Source organism: Sceloporus occidentalis, unplaced genomic scaffold (assembly GCF_023333645.1).
Source record: "Sceloporus occidentalis isolate IW3139 unplaced genomic scaffold, rSceOcc1.0.p SCAF_5, whole genome shotgun sequence".
Lineage (NCBI taxonomy): Eukaryota > Metazoa > Chordata > Lepidosauria > Squamata > Phrynosomatidae > Sceloporus > Sceloporus occidentalis.
This window is the reverse complement of record NW_028316985.1, coordinates 187,006,791-187,032,976: the sequence shown is the minus strand read 5'-3', so window position 1 is coordinate 187,032,976 and position 26,186 is coordinate 187,006,791. Positions and strand designations below refer to the sequence as shown.

The 26,186-nt window shown below is 43.8% G+C and overlaps 2 protein-coding genes across 4 annotated transcripts in view; both read right to left on the bottom strand.

The window, feature by feature from the left end:
• ZNF638 (zinc finger protein 638) overlaps positions 1 to 26,186 on the bottom strand; it is a 65,492-nt gene that overhangs the window by 26,782 nt on the left and 12,524 nt on the right. The window contains exons 1-8 of one of the 2 annotated variants that reach the window (XM_089526449.1): positions 19,213 to 19,387; positions 13,540 to 15,073; positions 9,379 to 9,440; positions 6,965 to 7,006; positions 5,976 to 6,277; positions 3,543 to 3,892; positions 2,768 to 2,914; positions 1,109 to 1,240 (exon numbers count right to left, since the gene is read on the bottom strand). In XM_089526449.1, the coding sequence (XP_089382575.1) occupies positions 1,109 to 1,240; positions 2,768 to 2,914; positions 3,543 to 3,892; positions 5,976 to 6,277; positions 6,965 to 7,006; positions 9,379 to 9,440; positions 13,540 to 14,871 (2,367 nt within the window). In that variant the 5' untranslated portion in view covers positions 14,872 to 15,073; positions 19,213 to 19,387. Of the gene's footprint in view, positions 1 to 1,108; positions 1,241 to 2,767; positions 2,915 to 3,542; positions 3,893 to 5,975; positions 6,278 to 6,964; positions 7,007 to 9,378; positions 9,441 to 13,539; positions 15,074 to 19,212; positions 19,388 to 26,186 lie in introns of those variants that run through there. The other variant, XM_089526447.1, reaches the window with a different exon arrangement.
• LOC149313319 (uncharacterized) overlaps positions 22,106 to 26,186 on the bottom strand; it is a 42,699-nt gene continuing 38,618 nt past the window's right edge. For both annotated transcript variants that reach the window (XM_089526450.1, XM_089526451.1), the window contains one exon: positions 22,106 to 23,132. In XM_089526450.1, the coding sequence (XP_089382576.1) occupies positions 22,531 to 23,132 (602 nt within the window). In that variant the 3' untranslated portion in view covers positions 22,106 to 22,530. The remainder of the gene's footprint in view (positions 23,133 to 26,186) is intronic.

The window sequence follows — 26,186 nt, the reverse complement described above, 5'->3', positions numbered from 1 at the left end:
ATGAAATGCAGAGATATAGGATGGGGGACACCTGGCTGAATGAGAGACTTATACGTGTGAAAGGGATCTAGGAGTCCAAGTAGACCACAAGTTGAACATGAGTCAACTGTGCGATGCGGCAGCTAAAAAGGCCAGTGCAATTTTAGGCTGCATCAATAAAAGCATAGTGTCTAGATCAAGAGAAGTAATAGTGCCACTCTATTCTGCTTTGGTCAGGCCCCACCTGGAATATTGTGTCCAGTTCTGGGAACCAAAATTAAAAAGGGATATTGAGAAACTGGAGCATGTCCAAAGGAGAGCGACTAAAATGCTGAAGGGTCTGGAAACCATAAAGCCCTATGAGGAGAGATTTAGGGAGCTGGGGATGTTTAGCCTGGAGAAGAGAAGGTTAAGAGGTGATATGATAGACCTGTTTAAATATTTAAAGGGATGTCATATTGAGGGAGGAACAAGCTTGTTTTCTGTTGCTCCAGAGAACAGGACCCAATGGAGCAATGGATGGAAGCTACAGGAAAAGAGATTCCATCTCAACATTAGGAGGAACTTCCTGACAGTAAGGGATGTTTGACAGTGGAACACACTCCTTCCTTGGAGTGCAGTGGAGTCTCCTTCCTTGGAGGTCTTTAAGCAGAGGCTGGATGGCCATCTGTCAGGGATGCTTTGACAGAGAGTTCCTGCATGGCAGGGGGTTGGAGTAGATGGCCCTTGTGGTCTCTTCCAACTCTATGATTCTATGAAGGATAGTACTACATAAACATTTCTTTTTCTTTTAAAATTTATAACTAATGTGAAGACGTATCCTTGTGGCCAAAAATTCTAGTCACACAGATACTCCTGGATTTGTTGTTGTGATGCACATTCAAGTCAAATCTCAATTAGGGTTCTAAAAATTTTCTTGACAAGATTTATCTTCCAGATGTTTGCCACTGCTTTCCTCTGAGGCTGAGAAAGTCAGATTTACCTACAGTCACCCAGTGGGTTTCCATTGTTCAGTAAGGATTTGAACCCTGGTCTCCTGGAGTTCTAACCCAACATACAAATCACAACATCACACACCTTAAATAAATACCAATCAACATTTAAACTGCCCCAGTATGTCTTTGCTTACCAGACTGGGAGTCACTTTGGGCTTTTCTGCTACAGCTATTTTCACATGCTTCTTGTTAACCAGAACTGGAGCTGTTTCACCAAATTTGACAGCCGCTATCACTGCCTCCTTATAATTCATTTCAAGGTAGGCCTAATAGAAGAGAAGGGTTGTAAAAAACAACACACATCTGCTGTAGGAAGGGCAGTTTTGCTTTTCATTATCCTCTTTTAGAAAAAGAGTAATAGAGAACTGCCAAATGGGAACCAAGTGGACTGTGTTCCTGGAGACAGCAGGTAAATTTTCTTGCTTTTGAAACTGGTCTTGCAATGCATTTGTAACCAACAGCCCAGGATTCCTGCTAATAATCATATTCTAAAAACTTAACAGGTCTTTACTAACAGGTTGGAGTTGACAAAACATCTTCAATCTTAATCCAGCAAAAATGCCAAGTATAACCTTTAGCCACCTCACTTTGGGATTTTAATCACTTTTTCCGATATCTCCTCCCTCTGGGAAATAGAGGAATTTCCCGGCATTTAGGTTATTAACAGAAAAAAACCATGCTTTTACAGTACATTTCTCTTGAAGTAAGCTTTCCGTGATGCAACATGGAAGCAGCTCTTAACAGAAAGGAATGGGGAACCCAATAAAGGAAAAGGTTTTATCTTTCTAGATATTAAGGCCTGATACAGACAGCCAAAATAAAGCTGCTTTGGAGGACTAGAGTGCAGCTTTTGGACTCTTAGGATGCATGCATCATGTAAACACCCTACCTCCAAAGTGACTCGAAGCAGCTTTATTTTGGCTGTCTGTATAGGGCCTGAGTCTCTTTCTTATCTGAAATGCTTGGGGCCAGAGGTATTTAGGAATAACTGCATATACATAATAAGCTTTCTTGGAGATGGGACCTAAGTCTAAACATGAAATTCATTTGTATCACATATTGTTCCATATATTCTTATACACATTGCCTGAAGGTCATTATATACACAGTATTTTTAATAATTTTGTGCATGAAACAAATGTTGTATACATGGAACCATTAGGAAGCAAAGGTGACACTATCTCAGCTGTGGACATTTTTGGATTTTTGAGTATTCTGAATTTTGGAATTCTTGATAAGGGTAACTCAACTTGTTATCTTCATTTTGGAAGGAAAAAAGGAAGACGTAAGACAACAGGGCAAATCTCCTTGTACCAGGATATGAAAAAACCGGTACTGTAAGAAAAAACACCAGATAGGCAGAGTCTGAAGTCCTGGTATTGAAAATAGAAATAAACAAAACAAAGGCACAAAGATAATCCTGCATGAGCCTGCATGGAAGACCCTGATTTGAACATATGCAGCTACAGCGCGCCCGTGCCATATGCGGCCTTGAGCATACGCGCTCAAGCCGCGGGGCGCACGCAGGGCGGAAGGGGCGGCGCGTTCCATTCAATTGAATGGGCGCGCGCCCCCGTTGCGCCCCCACGCCGCCGCGCACGAACCCCACTGATTCCAATGGGGCTCGAGCATAGGCGGAATTCGCCTTACGCGGAGGGATCCGGAACGGATCCCCCGCGTAAGGCGAGGACGGACTGTACTAGCTGTTCAAATACTACCAACTGCAATGTGACCTGCAGGGAAGATGAATTTATCATATAAACGTTGTACCAGAAACATAGTAAGTTACTTACCTCATTTTTAGAACGAAGCACTAAAATGTCACTGACTTTTCCAAAGGGCTGGACAATTTTTTTAATATCATGATCTGTATAGCCATCATCTGGTAAATCAGATATTCGAAGAACTGTGCCATAACTCCAGGCTTTCTCTGATAAAAGCTACAAATTAAAAATATTTTAAACCAACATTTTCATCCACTGAACTGATTTATGGGTTCTCGATCTCTCATATGCTGTCATGAGCATACAAACACACATTTGGTAAGAACTAAGATGATCCAAGTCATTTAAGAGCCACACAGAAAGGCAACAATGGATCAGGATTTCTTATCTGTTTCATCACATCCCTTGAAAACCAACTGAAATGTTTAGGGAAGATATTTATGTAAAAAGATGTCTGATGATTCTATCGTTATATGGCATAACCAAAAGAAGGCAGGGATGGATTGTGTGAGCTGAAAAATCTGGGATTTCCCCCTTGATGGCTCAAAGCTTGGACCATGAGGGCAGGGCACAGGTTTATTATTAAATAAATGCTTTGAGTCCCAGTTTTGGGGGGAAAGGGGGAAGGGATACAAATGAATACAACAAATAGATAAAATAAATTATTTCAGAACCATAATGGCTTCTTCTCACAAAACAAAACAAAACAAAACAAAAACCTTTCCCATTTTTTGTCCTATAAGGAAAAGCATGATGCCTCACTTGGGTACACTGTAGTAACGGCAGCCAAAACCCTCCGCCATCACCTTGACCTTACATTCAAAAAGAGAAAAATGTTACTGACCCGATTGTAAGGAACGGGGGTGCTTTTCTTTGGTTCCACTGCTGGTGCTTCCACAGCTTTCTTCTTCTCTTTCCCCTCGGCTGCTCGTCCTCCTCTGTTTGACCCACCAGCAGCCTCTGGAGGCTTTGCTTTAGCATCTGATGAACCATGAGGAGACGGAGTTTCCTTCTTCGAAGACTTTGAAGGACTACTTAGCCTTTTTTTCACACTTCCAGGTGGCTTCCCTTGCTCTGCTGGCGTTCTCTTTGTTCCCGAACTCTCTCGGCTAGATGCGTGGTATGATTTCTGTTTATTGTACTGTTCAACAAAACGTGGCCCCAAGCATTTCACCACAGCTTCAAAGGCCTCTTCTGGGGGGAAGGAAAAAAAAGAACTCACTCTGTAAACTGTTTTGCTACACTCTGGAGTTTCTACAGAATATTAGTGTTGGTTGCAACAATAAAAAGGTCTAGAAACGATGTCCTCTGAGGAGCAGCTTAGGGAGCTGGGTCTGTTTAGACTAGAAAAGAGGAAGTTAAGGGATGACATCACAGCCATGTTTAAATATTGGAAGGAATATCATACTGAGGATGGAGCATCCTTCACTGATGAGTGGGGAGGGTACAGCTGCCCCTATTTGGAAACCTCAAGCCCTCTGACTGTATTTCACCTCCTCCACATCAAGGTGCAGGGGAGAAAAAGAGAGAGAAATTGCTCCTGTTTTTGAAAAAGTCTAAGATATCCCCAGGACCAACAGAGTACCTGGGAAATACCCATCTCCTTATACTATCTAGAATCATTGCAGGATACACTCATGACTACATGTGCCTTATCTTTTAAAAAAGCCAACGTAGCTGCTCGCAGCCCCACAAAAAGGCAGAGGCAGACCCACAGCCCTTTAAACTTGAACAGGATTCCTGCAACATGTAGCTTTTCCCCTATTATGATTCCACAGCGGGTGCTGATGGCAAGATCCAAGACACTCCCTCTACCTACAGAAAACTCATCTGCCACTACAGAAAATCCTGAGCAATTCCTCACCGGAGCAAGGAGACATGCTTCCTGGCATCACTTCTTGCTCCTTCTTGTGCTCCTCAAAGCAATACCTGGCTGGGGATCACACTGGATATCCTTGAGCTTGCCTGTGCATTTAATGGTTGCATCTGCACTGCAGAAATAATCCCGTTTGACACTGTTTTAACTGCTGTGGCTCAGTGCTATGAATTCTGTGAACTGTAGTTTTGTGAGACATTTAGCCTTCTCTGTCAGAGAGCCCTGATGCTATTACAAACTACAAATATCAGGATTCCACAGCAGTGAGCCATGGCAACTAAAGTGGTGTCAAGCTGGATTATTTCTGCAGTGCAGATGCAACCTTAGAAGAAAAAGTGATTCCTTGGTGGAGTCTAACACAGTTTTCCCCCCTGCAAGGACACCCAGTGTTTAGCTTTATTGCATGGCCACCTTCCCCATCCTGAATCACAGAACAGCTGCCTCAGATTCCTTGCACCACTGCCAGACTTTGGGGGGCTTGAGTGTTTCCTTGTTGTTTGCTCTTGAAAAGTTCCCCTCTGCTTGTGTGTACTACCAGGTTGAGCTTCTGCAGCTAGGCCTAATAATGGCCAGAAAAGAATAAAAACACCAGGGACTAAACCCAGAACTGAGTTCAAAGTCATCACATTCTGCTATCAGAGTCAAGCCTGACCTTCCCCAAGAAACTACAAAAGAAAATAACAAAAACAGAAGACTCAGTCCAAACATGAACTAACTGGCTTTGAAACTTTGCTTTCCCTGCACAGCACAGAATGCTAAAGCAGATGATGCTTTGCCAGGTCATTGCTACATTACAAAACAAATGCAGCATAAATCACTAGATGATCAATCTCTTCTTTTCCCACTCAACCATGTACATTTTATTGCTTTCCCTTTTGGAATGGACAACAGAAATATCCACATGAAAAGAATTAGTGGTCCCTCCTCATTTGCTGGGGTTAGGGGTGAAGGATCCCCATGAAAGTGGAAAAACTGCAAATAAAAAACACTATTCTTTTTACCCAAGGAAATACCTCTCTAGGAATCGTCAGGTCCTCCAAGGCAACTCTATGATCAGTATCTGCTAGAAGCTGATCATAGAATCATGCTGGAGGACCTACAAATGCCTAGAGCAGGGTTTTCTCTAGGAACTTCTAAGTTCTCCAGCACAACTCTATGATCAACCTCTACCAGGACCTAGTGATGCACAGAGAGAACATATTAATCAAACCCACAAATAATCAAATCAAAAGTCAAAGCCGCAGATCTGGAAGGCCAACTGTATCATGCAGCCAAACTTAAAGCAGGATAGTTGTTTAAAACAGAGGCTACATGAAATAAAAACTACTGCCTGAAAAGTTCCCACTGCTTTACCCAAGGGTTCTGCATCTGTAACTAAAAGTTCTCTAACATCCACCTTACCTGGAGAGCGAGATGATCTCCTTGGTCCTCTCTCTCGACTAAAAGACCTGCGAAAGCGTGAGCTGGTGTTCAAATGTCGCCGTGGAGACCTTGACCTATACCTAGGACTAGATAGTCGCCTTGGACTACGGCTCCGTGGCCTACTTCGACTGCGTGGCCTACTTGTTCTGTAACGCCTGGGGCTCCTGGATCGTGACCGACTCTGATGTCTGTAGCCAGAACTTGAGCGTCTTGAACGTTCGGGACTAAAACTGGTGGAACGTCGCCTGACGGAATGGTTCTCCTTTCTGTCGCTTTCCCTTCTACAAACAGAACATTTATTAAAGTAAAAAAGAATAAAGGCAACTATTAAACAGGCCAAACACTCATTCAGATGTTAGGAGAGGATAATAAGGAAGGTACAGTATAAGGGACCTAGGCTACCTCTGCACTGCAGAAATAGTGCAGTATCCTACAGAAACTTGGGATTTGTAGTTTTGTGAGCTATTTAGCCTTCTCTATCAGAGAGCTCTGGTGCTAGATAAAACTACAAATCCCAGGATTCTGTACCATGGCTGTTAAAGTGGTGTGAACTGCATTATTTCTGCAGTATAGATGCAGCCTAGGTCCCTTATACTATACCTTCCTTATTATCCTCTCCACAAGCAAAGAATAACTAGAATGAGTATCTTTACCAGTCACAAATAGTTTTTTTGGAAGATGGATTTGAAAAAGAAAAACAGTAAAGCTATCATTTTCTTTTTTTAAAGATAAATTGTACATCTACTGATTCTGGAAAGCAACATGAGCTTGAATGGAAGAAGCTAGGAATGAATGCCCCAGGATTACTGAAGTTAACTTAACCTAGTTCTGGACTAAGAAAATTCTCACAAGGCATGGAAATCAGCAGGAGACAAGGCAGACAGTTTTAAAACCTTTAAGAAGGTGGAGACCACTCTATTCTTTTTTTTTTTAAGGCACTCTCAAAATCAGCCATATTTTAAAGTTACCTTTTGGATGAAGAATGAGACTCTGGATTCCAGTCAGGATACCTGTTTTGAGAATAAAACTGTCAGTACAGGAAGCTAGCCAATTACATTACTACTTGAACATTACATGCTGCATAGTATTTTCATAGTGGCATGTTACTACAAACAATTACCTCCTTGACTGTCCACAGCAATGTGTCTGGATATTGCAGGTACTGTCTGAGGCCTCTCCTTTTAATCTGCACCATTAACTAAGACTTAGGCCCATTAAGAGCAGCATGGGGGCAGAGTTGGGACATAGCATCCCACGAAGCATGCCCCGGCTCTGCCCCATGGCACCGAACCACACAATATCATGGGGCTCCTCTGGTGCTGTCTCAGCACGACGCAGCCCTGAAGGAGCACCGCCAAGCTGCGGCAAAGTGACTATTGCGCACATTGCAGCGTGCAAAAAGGAACCATTTTTTGCGGCTCCTTTTTGTGCCCTGCAAAGGCCGGATCAGGGCTGCAACATGAGGTTGCCATGGCCCCAATCTGGCTAGGAAAGGGGTGGCATCGCACTGCTTCTTAGGGGCTGTCTGTATAGCCCCTTAGAAACGTTTTAATAGACAAATAAGGAAATAACAATTTCCTCATTTCATGTCTACCCAAGGCTTTGCTTTTTTCTTCAAAGCAAGAATTGAAACAATTCCCTCCATGTTCTTTTCCTCTCTTCCACCCTTTCAATTTCCCTTCCTCCTAATGTCCCTCAACCCCTTCCTCACATGGGATCCCTATGGGTCATTCCCACCCCCAAAGATTTATTGCTCCAGAACGCACTCTGGGAGGTGGCATGGAGGGTTTTTGTACCATGTTTAGAGATCTCCAGACGTCAAAAACCAATTTGGCAAAAGCCTCCACACGCTCTCATTCCACCGACAGGCAAAGACTTTTAAAAATATATATATTGGCAGGCCTTTGGCTTTTAAACTGAAGGAGGCAGAAGGCCACATGCTAATGGTGTCTGCTGTGATTTAATCTTTTTTATAAGTACACTATGTTTTAAAAGTATGCTTTAAATGACTATAGCTTTGTTTTTAACAGAATTGTTTAATGGCTTTTTAAAAAAACCTTTGAACAGAAATGTTTAGTTGTATACCATTTTGTTTTTAACTTGTTGTAAGCTGCTGTAGGTCTCATGTCAGGAGAAAGGCAGGAGAATAAACAAATAAATAAGAAAGGCAGAAAGAAAGAACACAAGAGACATCCTGCAAAGTCTGGCCTCCTGAACAGCAGGGCAAGAATGCAACAGTTCTTCCTGTCTATGCTTATACACTGATATTGCAATGAATGTTAAAACCCAGCACAATTGTGCTTTCTAGCCTTTGTCATAGACAGTTACACACAGGTAGCTCTGTAGTGGGCCAGCAATGGTATAACAAAACATGTGTGACTCTTGTCAGATCAGTTTCCTTCCTGAACAGGAGTAACCAAGCACACTAGGGGCACAAGTTACACTTAGATTCTCAATGATGGGTCCTGATTAGGGAATTAGTTTTAAAACTAATTCCCTAATCACTTGGAAATCCCCTCTTCTGAAATTGAGCATGTCTATGTTGGACGCTGCAGGCATTTCCCGCTTGCACGCCTGCTGAAATGTCCCATTGGATGATCAGAACGGGAACATGCAAAATATAACTGAAACTCTAGTACCAGAGGCAGTATGCCTCCATGTATCATTTGTTGCTGGAGAATATAGGTGATGTTGAGAAAAGCATTAGGCCTGACCCAGAAGGGCTTTTCTTTTATTGTAATTACAGTATGACCCCCACATCTGCAGGATGGATATCTGCAGTTTCATTTACCTATATCCTAAAAAATATGTTCTCTCTAGGCATTTTCTAGGTCCTCCAGTGCGATTCTGTAGTATGCTTCTAGAGGAAGTTGACCACCAAGTTGTGCTGGAAGACCTAGAAATGCCTAGAGCGGTGTTCTCTGAAGGAATCACAAGTTCTTACAGCACCACTCTATGAGTGACTTCCTCCTGAAGCCATTCAATTTAATAGGGTTCATGATTATCCATGGTTCTGTGTTTTCATGGGAATGTTTCCATGAATTTATCCCCCACCTCGCAGATACAGAGATCATACTGTATATGTAACCCACATAAAAATGCAACATATTAATAAGCCAGGATCTACAGCACTTATTCCCATCATCCACAGATGGGGAGTGTACACCAGCATAGTGAGAGAATACCTTGCTAGTGAAGGGTGATTCAGGAACATGATCCAGCCACTAAATTACATGGTATAAAACTATCAGAGCAGTAAAGCACAATGTACAAAATTCAGTGGTTCCTTGTAGTGAGCAGTCATTAAAACGAGCACATTAATAAAGCATGGGAATCACATGCAACACCACATGATCTGTGCACAAATTAAATGAGGCCTTACTGTTGGCGCAGCTGACGGCAACTCTCTATATGGGCTGAGGAATTCTGATGCTGAATCCAATCCTACAGAAGGAAAGAAAGCAACCACATATCATGGACAGAGCACTATCATTACTGAATTGTGGACAGATCCCCACTGCACTTATCTTTCACAATGCATTCATGTTTCAAGAACAAAATGGTGCATGCTTTTCACCTATCCCTCTCTTTATCCTCACAGCAATGCAGTAATATTCAGGTCTGTCTGAAATGAGTAAACAAAAACTCACCTTTTTGTTTCAAAAATATGATCCACAAGGCAGTTTAGGAGATACACAATGAGAGAAATGTGAAGGGAACACATAACAAGCAATGGTGTTCTGAGGGGGTTTAAATTCAGGGCAAGTGGATTGCTGGCATCACGGCAGTAGGGTACTTTTAACACTGGCCCTGGAGGATCCATATGTTGATAGGAACACCACAGCGGTCACAAACACAAGTGGCATGGTGCTACAGTGTCTTGTCTGGGACAGAGAAAGGCAATGCAACTCTGGCTGGCTGCTCCAGCAATCAAGTCTCCATTCAAGCATAGTGCTATAGGATGAGCAGGGAGCACTAACAGGAGTAGATGGGAAGGGACAGCAGCATTCATAATACAGAGCCATAATATTATATGTCATAAAACTCCTCTGCATAACTCTCATGCATTTTAAGTAAACTGAAGATGTTAAATGTTACAGAACTGAAGTACTGTGAGAGACCACTGATAGTGTACAAAGTCCTGGGGGGAAACAATTTCCCCCCCCATGACCATTAAAATATATTGTAAGATGCTGTAAGTCCCTACGCCCAAGATCCTGAAAGCCACAGAAATCACAAGACACCGTCTCAGCAGGACTTTGCTGTTCTCAACAGTCTGGAGACCAACAGGAAACAGCAGGGAGAAGAAGGCAGCGAGGGAGAGACTTTGCCCAGAAGAGGAGCATCTCTTGGAAGATTTCTTCTTCCTTTCCTTTCTTTTCTTTTCTACCAAGTATTAGATAATGGACCTGCAGGCAGAGAATGCCTTCTCTTTCTATTTATGTACAGTAAAATGCTTAGGAAAATCTTGCGCATTTTAAAAGCATATAATCAAACTAACAACAAATATGTACAATTTCCCCTCTGGATCCATGGATTTTTTTTTATCCACGGATTCAAGCACTAACGGCTTGAAAATATTTTTAAAATACATGAATTCCAAAAATCAAACCTTGATTTTGCCATTTTTTTATAAGGCACACAATTTTGCTAAGCCGCTGTATAAAATGGGACTTGAGCACCCGCGGATTTTGGTATTCTGGAAACAAACCTCAGCCAATAGCAAGGGGCCACTGTGTTATAATTCCAAACTCCGTCACCACGTTCTTGAGCAAAAGGTATATTATTCAGTTGAGCTTTCTGAGCCTATGGACTAGTGCTAGGAGCAAATAAAGGCTGGGATAAACTGATCACTTTAAGAGACATATAACTATAATATAGGTGGAAAAATGAACTTCTGGGAAAACTGAGTGCTACTTCAAGGCTGCAATCTGGGGTAGAGTATCAGGAGGCAAATCCCAATGAACAAAAAGGATGAAGACTCACACTATAAAATACTTAAAATTCAGTCCTTAATATGAATTAATATGAATTATTGTGTATTCTAGCTGCTGCAAGGCAAGAGGAGAAAACGCTACCTGTGCCAGGCCCTGGAAATGTGTGTAGATGTGTAGGCATATAATCTGAAGGCATCCAACTAACAGAAGTTTATGGAAATGCCATTTCATATCTATTTCAGAATTATCAGAGGCCTAAAAATATAATGAAACTTAGAAACGAAAATAAAATTGCTACTGAAAATCTCCGTTTGTCTCAAGATTTCTAGCAACATCCTATTTCTGTGTTCCTGGGATCGTCCCACTCCTTCAAATAAATAGTCTCGTTAAGTGCTGATATCTGGCTTTATTTGTGACAGACAAGATGACAACCAGCAGTGCCTGTCCTCAATAGAGCTATATATTTGAAGCAGTATAAAAAAAGCAAATACAGTGGTACCCCGGGATACGAATGCGCCGCCTTACGAAATTTCCGGGTTACGAAAAAAATTCAATTAATTAATTATTTCCGGGTTATGAAGGTTATTCCGGGTTGCGAAAGAAATTTTGGTGCTTTTCGGCGCGATTTCACCCGGAATCGCGGCTTTCGCTATTAAAGCCTATGGGCTTTTTCGGCTAGCGAAAGTTTCCGGGTTACGAAGGGCTCCGCGGAACGGATTACTTTCGTAACCCGGGGTACCACTGTACATTTATGGTCAGTGAGCTTTCTCATTGCTAATTTAAGGATCAGAGGAATTTAGCAGCACACAGGTCCCATGAGAAAAATTATGACACTTCCATTTCAATGGATACTAAGAGTGACTATAGTCCAAAACACACTGCAGAAATAGTCCAGTCTGAGAGCGCTTTAACTGCCTGGGCTCAATGCTAGGGAACCCTGGGAATTGTAGTTTATTGTGGCACCAGAGCTCTCCAACAGAGAAGGTTCAATGTCTCACATAACTACAGTTCCCAGATTTCTCTAGCATTGAGCCCAGGCAGTTAAAGCGCTCTCAGACTGGACTATTTCTGCAGTGTGTTTTGGACCCAACTTGCTCTAGATCTGACATTCTATCCTTTCCATCTATTTGTACCTATTTTCTCATGCAAGTAACCGTTAATCTGCCAGTCTAAACTGACTAAACAGCTGGAGTAATATTTAAAGTTCTAAAATACACTGCCTGAAGCTGTAGTCCAAGCAAGCTTTCAGAGTCTGCCTTTATTCTGGGCCTTTAAAAGACTCAAGGCCCCTCAAAGAGCCTGCAAATGTCAGCTGCACCCAACAGCGGCTTTTGGCACTTCCAAGCCACTGGAATGAAAATCTGGTCATGCACATATGGATGAGTATGGACACAAATGCACCCCACTGACCACATGCTATCCCCATGGGTCAATGCTGTTTTGCCCCAAATAACCTCTAGGGGATATATGGGACATTTTTGCTATGTTTTGGGAGTCCTCGGGCCCCTGAAGGCATAACCCTTGCTGGTTATGACCTATAAAGCCCTCTATGGCTCAGGTCCATGCTATTTGGCCGATGGTATTTCCCTGTCTGAACTGCCTTGGCTCTAAGATCTTCAGGGGAGACTCTCCTCTCAGTCCCACCAGCATCACAGTTGGTGGGGACACAAGAGAAGAGGGCCTCCTCAGTGGCTGCCCTTGGATGCTAGGATTCCCAGAGAGACCAGAACAGCCTCTTCCTTCTTGTCCTTCTGCCGGCAGGTTAAAACCTTCTTATGCAGACAGGCTCTAAAACCAGGAAGTTTTTAAAGAACAGTCTGGGGTGCTGTATTGTTTTAAAGTGTTTTAAACAGTTTTATCTTTTCAAACTGTATTTTACTCTTTTAACAAGCAATCTGTTTTAATATTGTAATAATTTAATTCTATTTTAAGTTTCTATGCTTTTAACTGTACTGTTCTTTTAATATCGTGAGCTGCTCTGGGTCCCAGTTTTGGGGAAAGAGCAGGATACAAATAAATATAATAAACAGGCACAGAAGAGGAATTTCTAAAAATAGAGAGACTAGGAAGTGACCCTGAAAGCCACACTCCAAAAGGGCAAAAACATCCCTCACATCCCTGGAACACGTTTGGCAGCAAGGAAAGAAATGATTATTCATTTTTAAAGGGGCCAGATAGCCCTCCAACTTCTCTTCAACCCCCAGTTGTTCAACACTTGCCCACCCAGTTTAGATGGCACTGCGGTGTAAGACAAGACAAGGTGCCCCAGCATTAGACCATGGCAGTCACTGAGGACTGTGCAATCCGAAGCCAACCCTATTTATATTAAGGGCTTTAAACTACTGTGCCCTTGACACAAAGTAGTTCCTAATGGTTCTATTTGCTCTATCAAGTCTGCAATCTCTAAATAATTAGTGGCTACAGCTGCAGAGGTTTCTTTAGAAACAGCCAGACATAACTGAAGCATACTGTCCAGATCAGACAAAGCATTTATTTCCAATCTTGTCGGTTGCCAGACATCTCAGGGAAATAAAGATCTAAGTCAATGCACAGGACACGCTGTGTATACATGTACGCAATGATCTGTGAGGAGAAAAATGACTCACCTTCAAATGTCTACATTCTACATTACAGAGAGAACACATATGTGGAAATATTCTCGGAGATGCTGCGTAGTAGTCGTTCATCATTGATGGTGTTGGCAGCCTCTTCATCTTCTGGGCATCTGCCTGCGTAAAAACTGGAAGCCAAGAGGCTTTCACCACACCGAAAGGAGACTTGATAGAACCGTCATCTTCTTTCTGGAACGTTTTCTGGCCACTGCTCGACCCAGATGGAGCATTAGGAAGATCAGCTCTGGATTCATGATGAATCCTGTCATGCCTGTTTACACCCCCAATTACTTCGGGTGCGAAAGGGGGCGGTGGCTGGTTCATGGTTGTCATCATGGGTGGAGCAACAGACGGAGGAGGCAAAGCATGCTGGACAACCGGAGGCATCACAGGTGGAGGTACCACAGGTGGCATCATGGGCACCGCCTTTCCAGCTGAAGGGAGGCATAATCCAGGTACCGTGTTGGAGGTATCCATGGGGAAAAAGGACTGGGAAGTCGGTGTACTTCTCTGGAATCCCATCTGTCTTATGACTTCTTCAACGGCACTCAACTGCTTACTAGTTATACCTCTGGGTGCAGCCATCATTGAGGCAGGCTGCATTGTCTGAAACCCTTTCACACTCCCTTCAGTTCGTACATCTGAGTTGTAGTCTCGGACTTCAAGGGGCCCTTCGGCATATCCATACTTGCTTTCGTGCCCGTAATCAATTACCTTGCTCTTCACCATGGAACCACGGCTGTCATCACCATGAATGCTCTCCTTTTCTCTGCTCTGAGAAGGTAAACCAGGTAGCTGGTAAGTCACTTTGCGCATGCGGATGTCCCTCAAGATTAAAGGCATGTTTTCAGGTGTTAGCTGGTCATCAGGATAGCGACTAAGTTCTTCCAAGTCTTCATTAGATAAGCCAAAGCTTGCCAAGATACTTGAGGCGCTCTCATTTGTGTAACGGCCGGGAACGGTTGGGGGGTGCTCTGCCATCCTTCCTGCAGCAGGCTGGCTCTGACTATTATTTCCAGAGGAGAATGAGCCATCCCATCGAGGAGCACATCCTTCTTCTTTCTGTTGCTGCTCCATGTTCATTCTGTCTCCTGCTTGTCTAGGATCCATCCTGTGTTGAGTGTCCTGAATGTTCGGCCTTGAAAATGCTGGCCTCATTTCCGCCCCCATGAATCTTTGGGGCATTCTGTGAGTAGGACTAGGTGGGAGCTGCTTCTGAAGGCCTCCTGGCCCAGGTCCTGGCCCCTGAAAAGGCCCACGTGGCATTGGGCCAGGTGCATTAGGTCCCCTTGGCCTGGGAGGCATGTTTCCTCTAGGGTTAAACATGGCAACTTTCAGGAACGCCTCATTTAGCAAAGCATAAGATGCTATCGAGTGGTTTGAAGCAACCGAGTTCAACTGATGAAGAGCCAATTGTGTCTTAATGTGAGCAAGCTGCAAAGGAGGAGGGCCCAAGAGAAATGGACTGCCAACACCAAGGTTCAGAGAATTCACAAGCGGCGCAAAACTTTCCAAGAACACCACAAAGCTGAAAGTTAAAACACACAAAAATTAGGTTACATTTATCTTTCAATCTACGGTTTAACGTGGTTCTACTGCCTGCAGGGAAATGCTTGGAAAATTCATTGCTTTTTTAAAAAATGGCAACACGTTTGAGCAAATGGAATAATTTATTTCAGCCATGGATCAATTTGTGGTTCTTACATAATTAGGCTGTTTATGTACCACAGCCTTTTCATCAAATAGCCTTTATACTTAACTCAAACGCCAACTGAAGCAAAGGTTTTCAAACACTGAAAACCTTTGTGGCTTCATTATATCCTACCAGACTCTGAAGAGCCACTTACTTACAATGTCAAAAAGAAATACAAACTGCAATGCAAATACGTACCTAAGCCTGAGTGTGCAACCCTCTAAATATTTACTAGCGCATAAGTTGCCTTGAATTCACAATTAAGTCAATACATACAGGCTTGCTCTATACAACCTGTTGTTTCTGACAGTTGCTGCAGCAGTGTTATCCCTGTGACCCAATTCACTATGAAATGAAGGGAACAAATCGCATGTACCATATACACCGGGTGATTAAAAAAGAAAGGGGCAAAACCGAGTAAGAACAGCTTGACTTGAGTACCATTCCTTTTGAATAACCCCAAAGCTGTGTGTAAGTCAACCACAGTCAGGAAGAAATATGGCATTTTTCTTGCCATGATTTTGGTTCCAGAACCTGGAGTCATGCTTGAAATATTTAATGGGTAAAGGTTATAATCTTATCACAAATGATGGGCAATGCGCTCCAAGGATTAGATAGGAGCTTAAAGTGGCTGAGGAATATGGAATACCATTGATACAGTCCTGGGAGAGCTGGTCTAGTCAGAGTTGCATTAGGCCATGAGATCATGGATTATATGGGATGATGGTTTATTCATATGAATTTTGTAGTTTAGGTATTTAGTGTTGAAGATACAGTACAGGTAAGGTTATGCGTTATATATGGTTGAATATGATTTGATCAAGGTATTTGCAGGACTGTTACAACTGCTGTTGTCCTAAGTTTGGATTTAACTGGTGGCACATGGTTAAATGCCTGTCCTGCAGCCACTCACTCAAAACCATTAGGTTGCGAGTTCAAGACCAGCAAAAGGGCTCAGGCTTGCATCCTTCCGTAAACAGCTACCTATGTTTTCAGAGAAACTGCTTCAGTTATTTCAGAACAGAAGGTACTTAAAAGATAATAAGAAGACATGATAAGTTTCAAGTAACAGAGAAGAGTAGACTGAAGGAATACCCGCTACAACCCACTAAGTCATTCAGCTGGGCTCCTGTCTTTTCCTTCAGTCCACAAAACAGCTGAACCTGAATTCATACACACTCCCACAAACAACTGCTTCAGGAGAGCAACCCTTTGCTGCAGGAACAAATTAAAAGGAGAACTCTTGCTCTGAGGAGAGCCAAAATTTAAAACCCTATTTTCAATTTCAGAATAGTGTAGATACATCCCCAAAGACTGCTTTATTTAAACTGGTGATCAATTAACTGATGATTCTATATGAAAGAACAAGGGAACCAGGCAGAGAACAACATAATGCTTGTGGCAGCAGATATAATGCTTTCTATCTCTAGTATCCTTATCTGTAGGGATTATTTTGTGTTTCCTTACTGCGTTTTATATTATTGGAACAGTTATAAATGTATTATTCTGCAACTGTTTGTAAAGCGCCAGTAAGTGTTCATTGATCTTCCTGTTCAGTTAGAGAAGAAATGTGGAGGGCATTTGTGGGCTTCATTCACTAGGCTTATTGGAAGAGCCATGCCTTGCAACAGAAAAAATAACGGTTGGCCTATTACTCCAATGGCGTTTCTTTCTTTCTGGATCTTGGGATGTAAGCTTAGACTCTCCAGCCATTGAACAGTAAAGCCTCCCAGGACTAATGCCTTCCTCTGGTCAAAGCCGTAACCTCCAGACTACTGACAACGGATTTGCAGAACTGAAAACTCTTCCAGACATTCAAACAAACAAACAAAAAAGTGTTCTTTCCAGAAGAGGCACAAGTCCACGAACGAAGAGGTTTTATCTGGACTTCTCACTGCCGTCCCAAGCAGTTGCATGAAGATTTCCCCTCCGCCTCAAAGCAACCTAAAAGCATACAGATGCTGAGCACTGGGGCAAAAAGGAGGCCTCAGCCGTGCGCAGCCATTTTGTCACGTCGCCTCTTCCTTCCTGTGAGGCTGAGCAAAAAGCCCATGTTTGCAAGACCCAGCTATTCACAGTCCCTGAGCCAGGGCAAAGGCATCTCTGAAAGGAGTGCCTCTGAGCGCATGCAGAGTGCATCTCACCACCAGCACCATATGAGTAGCACCAGCCAATATGTACAAGGAGGGGAGGATTTAACCTCAGGAGCTCAGAAGGCAGCCAAGGCAGTAGGAGCTCTGGGAAATGAGTCAGGAGGCTGGGTATCTTCAGTTCGGAGGGAGAAAAAGGTGAGAGGAGAAACCCACTTTATCATATATCCCAAGATGAAATATAATTCAATTCTACACAAATTAAAAAGAAGACATTCCAGTCTAATCCTGTCCTGCCTTGAACTCTGTCTTGGGAAAAAGCAGGGTATAAATTCAGCCTATAATACAAATGAATATATAAGGAGAGACTTAAGGACTTCAATCGTGGAGCTCATGTTCTGAACACTTTTCTCATTGTGCTATTATCAGAAAGCTAGGTAAGTTCCTATGTGCATGAGTGAATTGTAGCCCTTTCCATAACTTCCGATGGGAAACCCAGGCACTGAATCCGTCTGTCAAGCTCTCAGCAGAAGGGATTGATGAGGGCAGCTTGCTCACCTGGAAGAGGGTCTCTTCGCATGGCCTTCTGCCCATTCACACAAATGGTGACTCTGTGATTGGCAGAGGCCACGAAGAAGAAGAAGCGGAGGGAAAACCCTCTACCTGTCCATGGCAGGTTCTTAGGAAAGATAGCCCCAAGAAACCCTTGTGGACCATCATCCGTCGTCCCTCTGATGTAAAAGCCATAAACAGCATGGCCATCCTTGAATATCTGAGGCTGGATCCCTCAGGAGACGGAGCGAGATTGTTGGGCCCAGGACAAGAACCCATGGATCCAAATTGCAAAGAGGGAAAGACAGAGAGGAGACCCTAAAGAATAGATGATGAAGGACTAACTTCCTGAAGTGAAGAGCTGCTTCAGAGAAGTCTCAGCTACAGAGAAGGCGAAGAAAGACGGTTCTGTGCAGAGCCATGTGTGCCAATGAATATACAGAGGCCATGAGAAAGAAACGAGGGGCCCAAACAGACAGGCCAAAATAAAGCTGCTTTGGGGCACTTTGGAGGCATGCTCTTTGAATGCTGCATGCTTCCTAAGAGTCCAAAGATGTGCCAAAGCCATGCTCCAGTGCTAAGGACTGAAGTGCAGCTCCTGGCCTCTTAAGATGCATCTCTCATTGAAACAGCAAACCCCCAAAGTGACCCCAACCAGCTTTATTTGGGGTGTCTGTATGGACCCTGAGGACTCAGAAGGATCCCAAGCCATGGGCCCCAGTCCTTAATGGTAACAACAACACTGATAAGGCTGATGGAGCGCTTGGAGTGAGTCCCAATTGAGGGGGAGAGCAGGGTGGGAAGAGTAGCAACAAACTGACATCTATGGAAGGGCTTTCAGTCCCAATTGTGGGGGGAGAGCGGGATGGCATTAAACAATAATAATAACAACAACAACAATAAAGAGGCTAAATAGGAAAGCGCTTCCAGCCAATTATGGAGGGAAAGCGGGATGCTGATATTACTCACAGAATGACAATAATAATAACAACAATTGCATTGATGATGATGATGATGATGATACAAATAGCATCAGTCATTATGGAATTGCAGAGTCCCAATTAAAGGGGGGCGGGTCATTACCGATAATACTACTACTACTAATAGTAATATCTCATAATAATAACAATAACAGTATCAATAACGCTGAGCCTCAATGACGGCAGGAAAGCGGGGCGTTATGAATGACGATGGTGCTCAATGCTAAAGGTACGAGAGAAACAGGGCAGCGCGTCCTTCGAGGGGAGAAGGGCCCGGGGCGAAGAAGGCAACGCCAACCCCGCAGAGCAGGACGGGCGGAGTGCCTCCGCCATTTTGCCTCCGCCTCTTTACCTCAGCGCTTCCCTAGCGAAGACGGCGGCGGCGGCGGCGGCGCCGAGGAGGGCGCCCCGGCCTCCCTCTCTCTCTCTCTCTCTCTCTCTCCGCTCCTTCCTCTCCCTTTGGCTCCTTTCCTTTCCTTCCGACGCCAGGAACCGTCTCTCAGGGTCGCCGACGGAGGAAGGCCCGGCTTGACACAACGCGCATGCGCGGGAGGGCGAGGGGGCGACAGCGCATGCGCGGCACAGCGAGAGAGCGCGCTCCGCTGACGCACTACAAGCCGCCAGAGAAGGGAAGCGGCGGCCTTTCGTATTAACTGGGACGTCCCTCTCTGCGCATGCGCGTCCCAGGGGAAATTGGCCAAGGGAAGGCAGGAGAGAGGTATAGAGGGAACGGAGGCCCTGGGAGGCCAAAAAGGGGATTGGAGGCGGACGAAACGCACGCGCATGCGCGGAAGGGTTTTCTCCTTTCTCTGCCTCTGGTTCAGTCCTAGGCCTCAAAATGGGAAATGTTAGAGATAGACAGTATATATGTGTATGTATGTGTGTGTGTGTGTATATGTATATATGGTTTTTATAGGAATTTGGGATGTTAAATGATCCCATTTTTAAATTTATTCTAATTTTTTATGGTTTTTGTAGGAATTTGGCATCTTAAATGGTCTCATTTTTTAAAGATTTCTGCTGGTTTTTATAGGAATTTCGCTTCCTAATTATCTAATTTTTTAAAAAAAAATTATGCTGGTTTTGATAGTTTTTATAGGAATGATCTAATATTTTAAATCTATGAACTAGTTTTTAATTTATGCCGGTTTGTGTAGGAACTTGGCTTGCTAAATCCAAAAAACAAGCTGAAATTTGCTCCGTCGCGTATAATTTTGCCCCTCGGCTTGTTTTTATTTCCCTGCGTTGCAATGATGACGATCCTCCAAATGTTGATTGTATTTTATTTATTGCATTATTTATTTATTCATTCCTTTATTTATGGTATTTATATTCAGCCCTAATGGCTGTCAGAGCGGCTTAGAATTATTAATCGATTGATTGATTGATAGCCTTCTCTCCAGAAAAGCTCTCAGATTGGCAAACGTGGCCAACTTTTCCTTTAATTCCTTTTAATTGCTCTGCAAAGGGTTTACGTTTTCCTCATAGGTTTTTGCAAAGCACTTTTAATTCACTTAGAAGGAACAGCAAAACCCACTCAAAAGCACGGGAATGAACTGGACCGGAACGCCAGCGTCTGCGCTTCCAACCGAAGTCTTAGTCTTATTAAAATGGATGAATTAAAAAAAGACTACTGGATTTCTTAAACCAAGTGGGACAGAGCCCCCCTGGACACCCCACCGGTCACTACTTCTTTTAGCCTTCTCTGCTATTGAGCTCTGATGCCACAATAAACTAGAGTTCCCTTGCGCTGAGCCAAGGCAGTTAAAGCAGTCTCAGACTGGATCATTTCTGCAGTATGCTTTAGAGACCCTTCTGAGGAAACCTGTTGCAACAGAGCTTCATTTTGAACAGACAAAGCGCCGGATGCTTCCTTCATACGAAGCCCATCCTGTCCGGCCTCTTCGCACACAAGGCGCCTTGCGACAAAGCCAGGGAATGCGTAAACAGCAGCTGCGGTTGGGACCAAGGGAGGAGAAGCTGCCAAAGGGGTGGGCTGAGCTATCCTCCAAAATGTTCAGGCGCAGCAGAAGGAAAAGCCAAGCAAGCTCTGGTGCCAGGAGAGGATGGCTCTTTTTGGGTAACATCGCCTCCGCAGACGGCAACCTGATCAGGTCAAAGGCTTTGCACCGGTTTCCTCATCAGTTCCTCCCGCCTCCTCCGATTCCTGGGCTAATCATAGTCATAGTCATTGGCTGAAGAGTCATCTGTTCTTTTGAATGTGTTCCAGGCACACAGATTTTCTTTTTTGTTTTTCCCCCAAACAGATCAAAGATGATTAAGAGGAAAGTTTGCAGGAAAGATTCCCAGAATATAAACCACAGTGAGATTAAATCAGCTCAGTTCATCCTCTCCGCCTTCTTACCAATTGCTAAATGCCAAGGTAAGGAGAGACGAAGGTCAGCAGATGCTGCAGAAGGAACAGGTTCAGACTTCAAAACCCTTAGCATTGCAAGCATCAAGGCAACTCAGGTTCCTATACTCCATCTTCCGTCACCCACAGCACCTCCGGCTCCAAAATTAACTCCTTCCGATCCTAATTTGTCGCCCGCAGGAATCTGGAATGTCACTGAAACTGGAACATGGAGGTGTGCGCTTTGCTGCCGTCTTCTGCGCATATTGGCAACCCCTCTTGTGATGCAAGCACCCAAGGAAACGGACCTCACCCAGAAGCCTGTCTGTGCTTTTAAGCAAGGTTCAAAGGCAAGTCAGCTGGAGAATCAAACTGGTTGTGGGAGGTGTTTACATCTGAGTCTCATGTCTTTAAACTGAAAGTACTGTTCAGAGATATAGCCGTGTTAGTCTGGAGCACCTTTGAGACTGACTGAAAGAAAGGAGTTGGCAGCATGAGCTTTCCTAGACTTAAGTCTACTTCCTCAGATGCATTTGGTGAAGTGGAAAGCCAAGGTCAGACCTATATACCAAGGGTATGTCCCTGGTTTCCACTCCACTAAATCATCTGAGGAAGTAGACTTAAGTCCAAGAAAGCTCATGCTGCCAACTTCTTATTTTCAGTCAGTCTCAAAGGTGCTACAAGATCTCTCTACATACTGAAAGTCTTATGTTTAGCCTGGAGAAGAGACAACTGGAAGTGAAATGGTAACCATCTCTAAATAACGTAAGAGATACTTGCAGTGATGTATTCAAGTCTTTTGCTCCAAGTCTCAAGTCAATTGATACCCAGCCATGAAATAAAGAGACCAGACACATAAACTGGATGAATAAAGGGCCATTTATTTGACCTACATCCTGCTTAAAGCTAAGCACTTGAACTTCACCCTTAAATGTCAAACTCTGATAAAGTTGCTTAAAGTTAAAAAAAGCCTGGTGGGGGTCCAGCTGAAGCCAGGCGTCAGTCCTAGACCTCCTCTTCAGCCTTCCCTTTGGGCACAAACACCGAACCCTGGGGCAAATCCGATGAATCGGATTGCATCCTCAGAGAGTCCTAGGAAGGTAAACATAAGGCACTCTCCCCCAAACTCCCTCGAGTTTGTAAGGTTGAGCAAAGACCCCATGTCTACCCCAAAGGCAGGTTCTTTCCCAGCTCCACGTCCCTCGACGCGTCTAAGCTGTTCCAGAGCCTTAACCTTTCACCACAAAGGGGTGCCAATGGTGCGTACCAAATAGTCCTTTAACCCATTTGGGCCACAGACAAAGGACAAATGTCGGCTTAGTCCCTTTCCCCCACCGGGCCATTCAATACGCCTTTCAACCCATTTTGAAAATCCCACAAAAAGAGCAAATTGCCCTCATCTGAAAGGTCAACCCCATTTGACTGGAACAACTCTGGGCATTTAAACAAGATTAAAGGGTGGTTAATTACAAAGCCAGACGTCTTTAATAGATAATTTCGAATTTCTCTATTAACCCGTTTCCTGGCGACATCCAATTTATGTGGACTACCTTTCCCTCGCCACAACTGCCGGGGCAAAATTTCAGACCAGATTAACTTTATGCCGGGCCACCGGTAACGTATGGTATCGAAATCTTGCCTGGCTTGGCAAACCAGGGCTTTTCCTTTCACCAAACCGAGGTCGTTGCCACCGAGGTGTATCAGCAGCACATCGGGCTGAGGGCCGACACGCTCCTCAAACAGCAACTTGAGCAGACCACTCCAGCGTAAGCGCCGTTTGCCCAACCATTCAACCGTGGCGATTTCGCTGAGACCAAGGTCAGTGCCCATCTGACTGTCTTGCGCCCGTCTCGCTGCCCAGTAGATTATATTGTGCCCGCAGATGAGGATGTGATTCCTATCAGAACGAACTCTGAAAACTAAAAGAAAAAAGGGGTCAAACAATTTACTGTGTGGTAGGAGGCAGGTGCACAGATTTCTTCATAGGGTTGGAAGAGACCACAAGGGTTATCCAGTCCAATCCCATTCTGCCATGCAGGAACTCTCAATGAAAGCATACCCAACAGATGACCATCCAGCCACTCTTTAAAGACCTCCAAGGAAGGAGACTCCACCACAATCTCCGAAAAAGGAATGTGTTCCACTGCCAAACAACCCTTACTCTCAGCAGTTTGCACCCATTGCTCCAGTTCTAGTCTCTGGAGCAGCCGAAAACAAGCTTGCTCCCTCCTCAATATGACAACCCTTCAAATATTTAAACAGGGCTATCATATCACCTCTTAACCTTCTCTTCTCCAGGCTAAACATTCCCAGCTCCCTAAGTCATACGGAATGGCTTCCAGACCCTTCACCATTTTAGTCGCTCTCCTTTGGACACATGGCTCCAGTTTCTCAATGTCCTTTTTGAATTGTTTTGCCCAGAACTGGACACAATATTCCAGGAGGGGCCTGACCAAAGCAGAGTACAGTGGCACTATTCTCTTGATCTAGACTATACTTTTGATGCAGCCTAAGATCGCATTGGCCTTTTTTAGCTGCCACATCGCACTGTTGACTCATGTTCAACTTGTGAGTTACTTGGACTTCCAGACCCCTTTCACACGGATAAGTCTCTCGTTCATCCAAGTGTCCCCCATCCTGTGTCTGTGCCTTTCATTTTTCTGCCCTAAGTGCAGTACCTTACATTTCTCTGTGTTGAATTTCCTTTTGTTAGCTTTGGCCCAGCTTTTTAGTCTATTCAGATCATTTTGGATCTTGATCCTGTCCTCTGGAGTATTAGCTATTCCTCCTAATTTGGTGTCATCTGCAAATTTGACAAGTATGCCCCCAATTCTGTCACCCAAGTCATTGATAAAGATGTTGAATACCCCTGGCCCCAGGACAGAGCCCCACTGGACACCCCACTGGTCACTCCTATCCAGGATGAAAAGGAGACATGGCTAAGCACCCTTTGGGTTCAGCCTTCTTAAAAGCTGAAGATTGCCATCTAGGAATGCGTTTGATATCTGTGCTCTCCAAACCCATGGCTGCGGCTGTGGAGTCGCTCCAATTCGGAAAGGATTCATATCAAATTTAACCCCATTTAGCCGAAGGTTAGCCAAAGCTTTAGCCGTCACAGTCCAAAACCAAAATTTTAGTCAGGGGTGAGTGGTCTACATGTTTAAACAAGGGGCCCGGAGTTCGGCCACGAAGTGCCACATACTCTGCCAATGCCCATACTGGGCAAAGATCAGCCATAATACAAGAATTTAAAGTAATAGAGGTCCCTCTACCTTTTTGGTTGGTCTTTACACCTTCTAATCTGCAGTATAGCCGTCCAGCTAGTTAGGACCAAATCAGTAACTACAAATTCGAAATTTCATTTTTTGATGCAACAACCAACCCACTAATTATCAAACTCCCAAAGAAAGCCGTTGCGCGAAACAAACTGGCCTCGGAAGGGGAGGAACCTAACAGTGCCCACTGTCCTTTCAGACCCTTGAGAATTTCTGGAGTGATGGGCCTCCTATCGTCATGACGAATGTATTATCAACTAACCCCTGGGCTTTGGCGGCAAAAGCTAAGGCTGACAATTTGTCGCTAATGGTCTGTGGTGTTAGCCCCTTGTCGGGTAAACAGACACAGATTTGCAAACAGTGTTCTACTCATGGCTTAAACCATGTGCAAGATGAAACTTCTCAAAGGCCTTGCAAGCTTTCCTATCATTGGACCATGTGTTGTCAGAAAGCGAAGCGCTCATTGCCTTTGCCACATCATTCCTCCAAGTGTCCAAAGATCTTCCGGCATCACTGTCGGGTGGAGATCCAACTCTGGAGCCAGCTGTCTGGAACAACACATCTGCCGGGAAGCCATTTGTGCTGCCGAGAAGCTGAATGCGCCCTCAATGGGGGCAAGCCAGGCCCCTAGATGGGGCTGGAAGGGCCAGCGCATTGACAGCACTGCCAGGAACCTAGAGGCGCACCTCCAAAGGGTGTGAGCCAGGCCTGGGACAGAGTCAAAATGGGACAGGGGATCGAAAAGGGTGGGGGAGTAATAAAGTCAGCGTCCCCTGAAGAAAACTGAACACCAAGAAGGACATCACAAGGCAAGGAAAAGGCAGGAACAGGTGAAGTGCCTTGCAGTGATGTATTCAAGTCTTTTGCTCCAAGTTTCAAGTCAAGTGTCTTTGAGTCTCAAATCCTTGAAACATATTTTCAAGTCAAGTCACAAGTTGAGTCTCAAGTCTGGAAACCTTCATTAAATTTTATTTTCACATCCAGTATCATCGTCATTTTTTTATTCGCAGATCTATTTCCCATTCACCTTAAGAACCGGTACTGTTAAATATTTTCTATCTGTTCTTTTCATATTGTTTTATCCCAACAGTTTAGCCATGATCCACAGTAATAGACATTCTGCTCCATGCTTCATTATTTTTCTCACCCGTTATTTGCCAGACTAACAAATTTTAACTTCGTTTTTTATATTTTAACCCTTGAATGTTTTCAGGTTAGGAATGCAGAAATTTTTTTTAATTAATCTTTATTAAAATTTAAACATGATATATAGGACATCCAATAATATACTATTATCTGTAACTGATCTCTTCTCACTATTTGGTATCCTCCCATTGTTTACTCTTTCTTTCTCCTTTTTCATTTCTGGCTTTATCTTTTCATTCCTATTTTTTGCTACGTGACATTATTCTCTATCAACTCGTCTTTTATGATCCAAACCTTATTCTCTAACAACCCTTCCTTTATATCCCAAAACTTATTCCAATTATTTTCCTTTTCTATTTTACTTGTAGGTTTCTCATTTATCAAGTTTGTTAACATATCCATCTCTCTGAGTCCCATAATCCTCCGAAGCCTCTCCTCAATGCTTGGGATATATTCAGATTTCCAGTTTTTGCCAACAATAATAATTTCTCTGTCTACCCAAAAAGGAAGTCATGTTTAATAAATATAATTCTGGCACCAAGGGCTAATTTA